This window comes from Rhinoraja longicauda, chromosome 5, assembly GCF_053455715.1.
Source record: "Rhinoraja longicauda isolate Sanriku21f chromosome 5, sRhiLon1.1, whole genome shotgun sequence".
In the NCBI taxonomy this organism is placed as follows: Eukaryota; Metazoa; Chordata; class Chondrichthyes; order Rajiformes; family Arhynchobatidae; genus Rhinoraja; species Rhinoraja longicauda.
In genome coordinates, this window is record NC_135957.1 from 23,079,933 (window position 1) to 23,091,975 (window position 12,043).

Consider the following 12,043-nt stretch of genomic DNA (forward strand, 5'->3'; position numbering starts at 1 on the left):
GGTTAAATCTACAGGAAGATGACAGGTTCAAGATAATTGGCAAACAATCTGGTGGAGAGTTGAATTAGTTCACAACCCCACTTGTTGCGATATAGAATGCACTACCTGAAAAGATAAATTAAATGGATTCAATAGAATTTTGAAAAAGGAATTGGATATGTGCTCACAGAGAAAATATTTACAAGTTTAAGAGAAGAAAATTAGAAGTGGGGCTAATTAGAAACCCCCTTCGTAGAGATTGTGCTGACATGACCAACCAAATGACTTCCTTCTCTGCTATCTGGTTCAATGATGCATGTGAACAGACTGACAAAATAAACCATCAGCAATAGTTTGAATCATTCTGCCTATCATTTGCTTACCAAAAATAAGATGGAGGCGGTCTGTGTTGATCTCCTGCAGTGTTTTGGTTGAACCGCCGGATGTCTGATTGAGAATGGTGCCCGTTTGGTTTTTCTGCCCACTGGGAACTGCAGGCTCGTAAGCAATAGTGAACCCAGTACTGTTCAACCAAATTGCTACCGCATGCAGGATTGGAGCCCAGGAGGTGCGGTAATGTAGCCTGGCACTGTCGATTGTTTCTGGAGTATAAAAGGCTCCTCCTGTAACAAAGAGGCAGCATTAAACAAAACATGCAAAGATATTCCAGCTATTTGAATTTCTATAATTGCCTTTAACTTAGTCTAAAATAACTTCACAATGGCATTAAACACCGTTCGACATCAAACCATTTTAGAAGATGATCAGATGGATCACCAAAACCTTGGTTAATGAAGTAGGCATTAGAGAGAGTCCTATGGAAAACCAGGATATGAGACAGTGATAGCAAGCAAGTGATTTTGAGTGTTTATAGCACTCAGGAAGCTGAAGGGACAGCCTTTAATGATGAAATGATAAAAAAGAGAGAATTACATTTATGCAATTATTCACAACTGGTGATTTATGCACACTATTTACTAGTACTTTGAGATATTTTCTACAGGTAAGAAGGTAATGAAAAAAGAGCAAGGAACTTTGTGCCTATGCTTGTTCTTCCAAAGAACCAACACAGGCACAAAACATCCTCTCGTATGCTGTATTATTTCACAAACTAAGCTTCAACTTCCAACTCACAGCTACCACTTGAAAGTTGTCTAGATATATTGTGTTAAGTTTCATCCCACTCTCAAGGGATGAAAACCGGATCAAATTCACAATACGATTTTCGTCAAATTTTTGTTTGCTGTAAAATAATTGTTCGAAAACTTGAAAATCATTTTGTTTAAGGAAATAAAGCCTAATATTATTGCGGCTTCAAAAACTACTGGATTGCATGGTTATCAAACGATATGTTGAAATCAGGTTTCCAAATCTCACTGATCCAGATTTGCTTGAATCAGGTGGATTGGCAGGAATTTCAAAGCAGTCGGTTTCCCATCAGGAGTTAATCCCGATTCAGCAGTCAACTGTTTCAACTCTGAATCTGAAGGTTGTGGGCTCCTGTTTCAATCCAGAGATCTGAACAGAAAAGTCAAGACTAATTCGGTGCAAGAGAGAGAGAGGAGTAGGAGAGCTGTACAGTACGAATACAGTCTTTCAGGAGAGACATGAGAGTGCCAACGCTGCCAACGCTGCACTCAGCTTCACATCCACAATGGCAACACTCATTTAAACACTTTCACTTACAAAGAACCCCTGGCCTTGCGGGAAACCAAAGTGCTTCATAAGCAAAACATTTCAAACTATAGCCCCAATCGGCATAAAACAAATTCCCAAAGAAGATCATTGTAATGATGACCAGTTAAGCTGTTTTTCATGATGTTGGTTGAGGAAAATACCCAGCTATGCACTGGGAATAATTCACTCTCTTCTACAAAGCTATACTGTAGATTTATAACATCCACCTGTGAGAGCAAACTGGGTCTCGACCCGAAACGTCACCCATTCCTTCTCTCCCGAGATGCTGCCTGTCCTGCTGAGTTACTCCAGCATTTTGTGAATAAATACCTTCGATTTGTACCAGCATCTGCAGTTATCTTCTTATCGAGCAAACTGGGTCTCAGGTTAAAATTTCACATAAAGGATGTCCTCTCCAACAGTGCAGCAATCGGTCACCATTGCACTGGAACATCAGCTCGATTTTGTCAGGAAGGGAACTCAAATCTAAATCTTTGGCTTAGAGGTGCAGGGCGACCAATCGATGCACAAATGACATATTTCAAGAGGACGGCAGTTCAGCTCAGTATTCCAGCTGATCTTTAGTCCTCAACAAACATCAGTGGAGAAGATGATCCCATCATTTATTTCATCACCATTTGTGGCTACTGCCTGTTAGGCTTCCTTCTTTAAAACATTTTAAAAAACCACTTAATTGGCTGTAACTTCATATATGCCTCTCGTGATTTTGTATCTCTACAAGTCCACCCTTCAACCTCCTACACTCAAGGGAAAAAAACCTGGCCTATCCTTATATTTCAAACCCTAAAATTCAGGTAACGGACCTGGTGAATCTTTTCTGCACTCTTTCCAATTTAATGACATATTTCCTATCCAGGGCAACCAGGTGTACATAATGTGGTCTCCAAATATGGTCTCACCAACATTTTGTACAGCAGTAACATGGCATCACAACTCAATACCATTACTAACAAAGGCAATCATGCCAAAAACCTTCACTACCATGTCCATCTCTGTACTCATTTTTAGAGAATTGTGTACCTATAACCCCTATCTGCTCTATAGCACTCTCCGGGGCCCTACATTTATTGTGGACAAGTAATGTATGAATTCTGCAATTCCTTGAAAATCATTGGATACTGTGAGGTTAATAATAGAGCAGTGCAAATCATCAACAATATTTGGCAAATCTTAACTGTCAACATTTCTTCCTCTTGCCCGTTGCTGAACAAAGAACAGTACAGCACAGGAACAGGCCCTCTGCTGAACATGATGCATGTTAATCTCTGCTTGCACAAGATTAATTTTCTTCCATTCCCTGCATATCCATGTACCTATCTGAAAACTACTTAAACACCACTATCGATCATACTATCGTATCATATCCACCACCACCACTGGCAATGTGTTCCAGACACCCACCACACCCAAGAACTTGCCCCACATCTGTCCTTTAAACTTGGCCCCTCTGATCTTAAAGCTACTTCCTCTAGTATTTGAGATTTCTACCCTAGATAAAAGGTTCTGACTGTTACCCTATCTATGCCTCTCAGAATTTTATATACTTTTAACAAGTCTCCCCTGAACCTCAGACACTCCAGAGAACACCAAGTTTGTCCAACTACTCCTTATAACTAATACCCCCTAATCTAGGGGGTATTAGGGGGTAAACCTTTCCTGCACCCTCTCCATAGCCATTATGTCCTTCCTGTAATGAGATCTGCACACAATACTCTAAACACGGTCTAACTAAAGTTTTATAAAGTTGCCACATGACTTCCTGACTGAATAGTAACATCAAGCTACAGACCAGCAATTATTTCAGCAAATCTGGTCTACTTTACCTTCCTATCCCAAAAGTAATAAATGCCATGGCTAACAACAAAGCTAAAAAAATCCACCACTTTCAATTCATGGTTTTCTGAAATGGAAATTCATTAGAATTCTTTGAAAAGGTAAGGTATTGCGGATAAAGAAAGCTGGTGGATGTATTGTGCTTACATTTTGAGAAGTATCTCTAAACTGAACTAAATGGCATTTGATCAGGTATCACTAAAAAGATTATTGCAGAAAATAAAAGCTCATGGTGTAAGAGTTAATATGCACAGAATTGGCTGGAAACAAGGTAGGCCTAAGTGAATCTTTTTCTGCTTGCCAAGTTGTAACATGTGGCAAGACACAGGGATCAGTGCGGAGGCTACTTGTAATTTATATAAACGACTAAGGTGAAGGCTGCAACAGTCTGTTGCATAATTTGCTGATCATAGGAAAGTAAGTTGTGAAGTTGTGCAGTTGTGGCTGCAAAGGGATATCAATGTCATAAATGAATGGGTAAAGATCTGGCAAATGGAATGTAATGTGTTAAATTGTTCATTTTGGCAGAGAAAAAATAAAGGGGCCTCTTATCTAAATGGTGACTGCAGAGTGTTATTCAGAGGGAGTAGGGTGTTTTGGTGCAGAATTCACAAAAGGCTAGTAAATTGAAGTTATGTTTCAGTAATATGGAGCATTAATGAGACCACATCTGTCTACTATGTCTGGTGATTGTCTCCTTACCCAAGAAGGATATAAATTCATTTGAAGCAGTTCTGAGAAGGTGTACAGAATGGCTTTGCTGCCTTATCACCAAAGGTTGAACAGGCTGGGCTTACATCCACTGGAGCTTAGAGCTGAGAAGTGACTTGATTGAAACATGCAAGATCCCAAGAGCTCTCGACAGTGTGAATGTAGGATGTTTCCTCTTGCGAGAAAATCTAGAACAAGGGTCACTGTTTTAAAGGGATCTCCCATTAAAGAATGGGGGAAATGTTTTCTCAGTTATGAGCCTTTGGACAGAAAGCTGTGGAGGACAAGGCACTGGATATTTTTTAAGGCAGAGATACATAGATCTCTTGAGGACATAAAATGTTGGATGGCACAGAACTTCCTCCAATTAAATGAGAGCAAGTCTGAGGTCATCCCGGCCCCCCCGACTCCATCAAATCGATAACAGGCAGTCTTGGAAGTCTATCCTGCCTAGTCAAATCGCATGTCAAAAACCTCGGCATGATATTTGACTCTGCATTAAAATTTGATAAGCAAGTCAACGCTGTGGTAAAAGCCAGCTTCTTCCAACTTCGAACCATAGCTAAAATCAAACCTTTCCTCCAATTCGACGACACAGAAAAAATCATTCACGCTTTCATTTCCTCCCGCCTAGACTACTGCAACTCCCTATACACTGGGATCAGCCAATCTTCCCTGTCCCGCCTGCAACTGGTCCAAAACGCCGCAGCGAGACTCCTGACGGGTACCCGTAAAAGGGACCACATCACCCCGATTCTGGCCTCTCTCCACCGGCTCCCTGTACGGTACAGAATCAACTTCAAGCTCCTCCTATTCACGTATAAAGCCCTAAATGGACATTCCCCCCCTACATCAAAAATCTTCTAACCCCCCTCTCTAACTCCAGGTCCCTCAGGTCGGCCGACTTGGGGCTACTCACTATCCCGCGGTCTAGGCTTAAGCTCAGGGGTGACCGCGCTTTTGCGGTTGCAGCTCCTAGACTGTGGAACAGCATCCCTCTCCCCATCAGAACTGCCCCCTCCATCGACTCCTTTAAGTCCAGGCTCAAAACCTATTTCTACTCCCTAGCGTTTGAGGCTCATTGAGGAGGCGCTGTGAACTGTTTGCGTGCTACTGTATGTTTCATTTTTTTCCTTAGTACCTAATCAGATGTACAGCACTTTGGTCAACGTGGGTTGTTTTTAAATGTGCTATACAAATAAAATTGACTTGACTTGACTTGATTAGTATGGGTGTTAGGGATTATGGGGAGAAGGCAGGAGAATGGGATTAAGAGGGAAAGATAGATCAGCCATGATTGAATAGTGGAGTAGACTTGATGGGCTGAGTGGCCTAATTCTGCTATCACTTATGAACACTCTTCCTTAAAGACCAGTGGAAGTAGAGTATTTGAATATTTTGTTGAAACAGCAGAGGTAGAGTGATTGATAAGCAAGAGTGAAAGATTACCACAAGTAGATAGCAATGCAAAGTTCAGATCAGCCAATAACTTTCTGTTGAATGGCAGAGAAGAATTCAGGGCAGGGAGGCCACTTCTGCTCCTAATTTGTTTACTTGTATGCGCATTGACTTTCCACTGTTAAATCATGTCCACCCACATTCCGGATACATATTAGAAATTCCACAGATCGTAACGCTAGCTTCTGAAACTGGGATGAAGAAACTGGTTTTCTGTTGATACCATGCCACAAGTCGTTTTGGAAAACCCCTCCATGGCAATCATAATTTCCGAGCAATTGATTGGTGCACAGGTTAAACATAAAAACCGAGAGCAATTATGATTGACATTGTTATATTTCTGAAATATCAGGTTCACTGAAGTATAACAAAGACTGCTTACAAAACTAGGCCAGGTCTAAGTGAGATAAAAATACACCACATTCTCATTATGCTAATCAAACTGATGACCTAGAACTATCTTCAACTGAATAAAATGGGTTGGTGACTAAAAGCAGCCATATTGTCTGTTAAAGGTAGTAAAACTTGGCAAGACATTTCCCAGTCGGAAAATGCAACAGTGTTGGATATGTTACCAACAAACAGCTGTTGGGACAGGTAATTGAAAATCTTTGTCAGCAGTGCTTCTTTTAGTAAGGCCCATTTACAAAAATACAGGGAATCAGGCAGAGAGCTCTGCAGATGCGAGTACAGAACAGTGACAGGAGATGTGCAAGAGGCTGGAACTGAAGAAGCTCGGAGATCATAAAGGCTTGCAGGGCTGGAGGAAGCTAGATAGGGAGAGATCCACATTCAGAATCGAATGCTGCAACAGAACCTTTTTGCAGAGATTCAAGGGCATATCCAGGCTGGAGTCCAATCTATAGTCAACCGGACACTAGGTATGAAGGAGAATGCTGAAAGCAAATCTAAGACTCTTCAGAACCAGACTAGAGCTCAAGGAATACCTTACCCTCAGATGGCAACTGGCTCGCAAATTCAGAGGGCAGAGTTAACAACGCGTAGTCCTTTAGTGCAGCAAGCCAGAGACGGCTGAGAATAGGCAGCTCTGGCTGAACTAGCGTGATCAAACTATCTGGAGGGAGCTCGTCCACTGCGCCAAAATCATCATCGTCTTCCTTACTCTTCACAGGCTTTTCCGGCTTGGTCTCTGCTTCTTTTTTGGTTTTCATAGCAACAATGTAGACCTACACAAAGGAAAGACACGTTAGATTAAGTAACACATGAAATGGGGTTCCCCAGGCCACTTTTCATTTACACTTGACATGTCAATCCTTGAGGTGTAGATTATAATTTTATAACAAGGTTTAACTCAGGAGAATCACTTATGCCAGTGAGCCAGAGCTCACTGGCATAAGTGATTCTCCCGAGTTAAACCTTGTTATAAAATTATAGGCCTGGGGAAAATGTAAGGAGAGTGGATTGTGACAGATAAATCTTATTTTATGTAGAGTGGATTGTTACAGACAAATGATGAGGAGAGCAGATTATTGTAGAGGAACCTTAAGGAGAGTGGATTATTACAGAGGAATCTTATGTTGAGGAGAGTAGATTATTATAGAGGAACCTTAAGGGGAATGGATTATTACAGAGGAATCTTATTTCCCAGAGAATAATCTATATTTTCCAGAAAGAAGCTGCATTAAAAGGGATTAAAAGGGCTACTAATCCATTATTAGATTGCCAGGGACACTCACTATGCTGTCACTTTTTAAGGAGTCTCACAGGATCAAGGATTGCTTGCTTGCACTGTAGTTCCGAGTTCCCATGCGGAATCTGCAGATGTGCTACAGGTGTTGCATGGATGGGTAGATTGGAACATTGCACATTCATTCCACTGTCTGCACAAGCATGCTGTGTGCATCCATCACAAAGACACACCGTTCTCAGAGCCCTCCTCCATTTCCTCAATGCTCCTCCTCCATTTTGAGTTGTCATGGCCAGGAATTCCCATAAATTAAGGAGAATGTTCACTCTGTAGATTAACACCACTCCAGTAAGAAGCTGGTTAGAGGCGGACTAAGAATTGACACAGAATACTGTCTACCTCAGCTCCAAGGCCGTGGTGTCAGAATTGCAAACAGCATGTTACTGCATAGCTGATGTAGAGTGGTATCAAATTTATAAGGACAGACAAATTTGACAAGGATTCATCCATAATCCATTTTGGTTTATCTAGTTGAAGGTTCTGATGAGGTAAAAAAAAAAGACTATGTACAGTGGTAGGTTTCCTACATTTTTCTTTAAGAGTCAATGGATTGGAATGGGCAGGGTGACTGAGGATGGATGAGACAAGGGGACGATGGGTGGGTTTAGTGCAGAGGGGGGAGAGTGAAAGTGCCGAGGAATAGGGTGAATATGTTATGAAGGAAACAACAGCACTATGCAGTTGTTGTAGAAATCTATTTATTCATTATGAACCATGAATTACTGCTGCCTCCCATCAATAGATGGATTGCTGCAGCAAAGAACCCCATCATTGCAGGAATTACTATAAAGAATAAAACCAGTGCTGCACTTTCACTAGAGTGAACATCCCAATATGCTTTGAGCACTTACACCGAGGCTGCAGTGAAGAACACTTTAAGACGGCATCGTGTGGCAGTAACAAAATTATCCAAAATCCGGCTCTCAAGGCACACCCATTCTCTCTAAAACCAAATGTTGTTTCAATGTATGATTGATGCATTACAGTAAACAAAATACATTCCCTCAACTGGGGGGGGGGGGGGGGGGGGGGGGGTCATACAGCAGAGCTGCTGCCGGGCTACACCCAGAATCTGCCACTGATTGTTGGGAAGGAAAGGTCCAAATGTAATTGTGAAAGTTTTAGCATAATCCCTCTCATCCCTTGCAAGCTTACCTCTGCCCAAGCTTTCAGCACAGCCAGCTTCTCCATTGTGGTAGCACTCTCACTGTACAATTGGCTCAAGGAGCCTTTTCCAGATTGCATCTTGTCCAAAGAAGATACCAACAGGGTGTGAACCCTACGTAGATCATTCAAGTCACTGACTACACCACTTCCAATCCAGGTGCTACAAACCTGCAAAAGATAACTAGTTACTTTTCATGCAAAGATAAAAACATAGTTTATCTTTCTCTTATAGTTTCTCAAGTTCATAGTTTATCTTATCTTCCTCCACAGATGCTGAGCCGCTGGGATCCTCTAGCACTTTGGTTTTTCTACACCCTCCATTTTGTTAGGCTGGTTGTCCCAGGATTTTATTGCAGTGACAATAAAGGAGTAGTGATACATTTCTCTCCATTCCTCCAAGAAATATACAGGAATGAACAAATGGTTTCCCCTTGCAACTGCTGCCCTAGTCTTCATTGACAGCAGAGGTTGCGGGTTTGGGAGGTGTTGTGAAAGAAGTCTTGGCAAGTTACTGCAGAGTTTTTTTTGTGGGTGGTACATGGAGGAATAAACATTTCGAGGTGGATGGACTGCCAATCAAGAGGTTGTTTTGTCCTCAATAGAGTTGAGCTTCTTGTCTGTCATTTGGGTTCCATTCATCCAGGCAAGTGGAAATTAATCCATCGCACTACAGACTTGTGAGGAAAATCTTTATAGTGTCAGGAGATGAATCAGTGGCTGCATAATCCCAGTGACTAACCCACGCTTGTAACTATAGTATTTATGTATGTGGATAGTCCACGTAAGTTGCTGGTTAATGATAACCGTCCCCACCACCACCACCACCTCCAATAATGCACGATTCAAATCTTCATACAAAATGTTGCTGGGAATGTTCAACCTACTCCTCCCAAAGGCCAAGGATACTGGAGGTTTTCAAATAGATAAATGTGTTGGGTTTTTTCGTTCAAGGTTTCAGAAATTTTCAGGAACTAATTTAATAAATTTCACTGTGGCATAGTGGCGCAGTAGTAGTTGCTACCTTACAGTGCCAGAGACCCGGGTTCGATCCTGATTACGGGTGCTGTCTGGACGGAGTTTGTACGTTCGCCCAGTGACCACGCAGGTTTTCTCTGGTACTCCAGTTTCCTCACACATTTCAAAGACATGCTGTTTTTTGGGGTTAATTGGCTTCTGTAAATTGTCCCTTGTGTGTGTGTAGCATAGAACTAGTGTACGGGTGATCGTTGGTTAGCGTGGATTTGGTAGGCCGAAGGGCATGCTTCTCTAAAACTCACTGTATCTCTCACTGTATCTCCAAAACTAAAAATTGAGAAAAACGAGAATAAGTGAAGGTAAAATACTGCTACAAAATAACCAAGCCAACTCAAGAGACTGAATGACCTTGACTTGTTTTTAAGGCAAGGAAATGCAAGTGGAACATGCTTTCACTAAGAAAGCGATAAGTACTTACGCATTGACCAACACTGACACAAGATATCTCGGATGTAATTGATGCCAATAAATAGGAGCTGAGGTAGATCCATTCCCGATATTGCAACAGCATGGTGCAAATATGCATGCTGCCAAACAGATAAACTGTTGCCTCCGTGAACCATTAACAGATAACACAATTTATTTATGGAAAGAAATATGTTAAATCAGTGCCTGAAAATCACATGGAAACCATTATGTTTCCGTGAGGTCCGACCAAGCGAATGGTCAGTTCATTTGCAGCAGAGATTACTAGGGTAACTGCTCACCTGGCAGGCTTTGGCCGTGATGTCAGATGGTGTATCTTGGGAAAAAGCTGGCCTCAAGGCTGCTCCAACCTAAATTGGGACAAAATGTAACGATGTTGAACATATAATTTGATAAGCAATAGCAGAATAACATCTCCTAAAAGTCATTCAACGTCAAGTTAAAGGCAGGCAGTATCGGTGTTATCAAGAGCACCATACATTCTCTGTATCCTCTGATCAGCACATGTAAGAAATGGTTTGCTGAGTAACAGAGCGACCCATCATCTTTTTGATGATCCTACACTTACACTTCAGGTATTTGAACTCTGTACCCACTTGAACAGGAGTTGGAATATGTGATCATGGTGCAAACCTATAATCCAATATTGATGTTATTTCATATTATGTAAAGATTTGATAGTGCTCCTCTCAGCTCATTGTGGTGTTCTTTATCAGCAACAGCCAAGTTTGAAACATGAGGTTCAAATTAAACCATGCAGAAAGACTAAGTTGAAACTTTGCGAGGGTTTATGGTTGATGCAGAACTTTACTGCTAGGCAAATGACAAGTGATAAAATTGCAGCAATTCTCCAGTTTATATTCATAGAGGGTTAAGTTACAGTGTGCACAAAACTTTACACCCTATGAATATAAACTGGAGATTTGCGGCAATTTTATCAACATAATGATACACAGAACAAAGGAATTATAAAATACAAGTAAGGCATTCAGATCAACCCATCCAAATTGCCCCATAATCTCTGCAAATTGAAAATAATGGATCTCTTGTTTATCAAAAGAATCAAAAATCCCAGTTTGGTGAAACTAAATAGGGGATGGAATATATTAAGAGTGCATCCATATAATTCAATGCTTATTGTAAACATATACATTTCTCTTTTTATCCATTAGATAGAAAATGCAAACTTGTGTGTGCTGTAGTTTCTTGGTGTTTCCACTGGTAAGAATACAATACAATATCCTTTATTGTCATTGTACAAGTACAACGAGATTTTGATTGTCGCTTCCATATCGATGTTATCAAATCAAGTATATAAATAAATCACCACGAAAATGAAAACAACAGCGGTAGGTCATTAGAAGTTGTTGTGGCAGACTGACCTTTTTTAGTGTTCTCAGGAAAACAGCCATTGCTGTGCTTTTTTGACTAGCGCAGCGGTGTAGGTGGACCATGTGTGTGCCCAGAAACCTGAAGCTGGACACTCTCACCACTTCGTCCCCGTTGATGAGGACTAGAGCGTATTTCTCATTCTGTGACCTTCTTGAAGTTGATAATTAGCTCCTTGGTCTTAGTTGTGTTTAGGGACAGGTTGTTCTCTGAGCACCAGCTCACCAGGTTCTACACCTCCGCTCTGTAGGCTGATTCATCGCCGTTGGAGATCAGCCCGATCACCGTTGTGTCATCCGCAAATTTGACGATGGTGTTGGTGGCGAATGCAATGACACAGTCATGTGTGAAGGGGGAGTAGTGCATGGGGCTCAGTACACAACCCTGCGGTGTGCCGGTACTCAGGGTGGTGGTGGCGAATGCAATGACACAGTCATGTGTGAAGGGGGAGTAGAGCATGGGGCTCAGTACACAACCCTGCGGTGTGCCGGTACTCAGGGTGGTGGTGGAGGACAGGTGCCTGAGGGCGCTTCGACAGGAAATTCAGGATCCAGTTGCATATATGCGAGCTGAGGCCTAGCTGGTGGAGTTTGAAGGTGAGCTTGGTGGGGATGACTGTGTTGAAGGCAGAGCCATAGT

The 12,043-nt window shown here is 41.8% G+C and overlaps 1 protein-coding gene across 2 annotated transcripts in view; it reads right to left on the minus strand.

Moving 5' to 3' along the window:
- heatr5b (HEAT repeat containing 5B) overlaps positions 1 to 12,043 on the minus strand; it is an 89,387-nt gene that overhangs the window by 16,606 nt on the left and 60,738 nt on the right. For both annotated transcript variants that reach the window (XM_078399091.1, XM_078399090.1), the window contains exons 26-29: positions 10,297 to 10,365; positions 8,543 to 8,722; positions 6,632 to 6,866; positions 363 to 602 (exon numbers count right to left, since the gene is read on the minus strand). In XM_078399091.1, the coding sequence (XP_078255217.1) occupies positions 363 to 602; positions 6,632 to 6,866; positions 8,543 to 8,722; positions 10,297 to 10,365 (724 nt within the window). The remainder of the gene's footprint in view (positions 1 to 362; positions 603 to 6,631; positions 6,867 to 8,542; positions 8,723 to 10,296; positions 10,366 to 12,043) is intronic.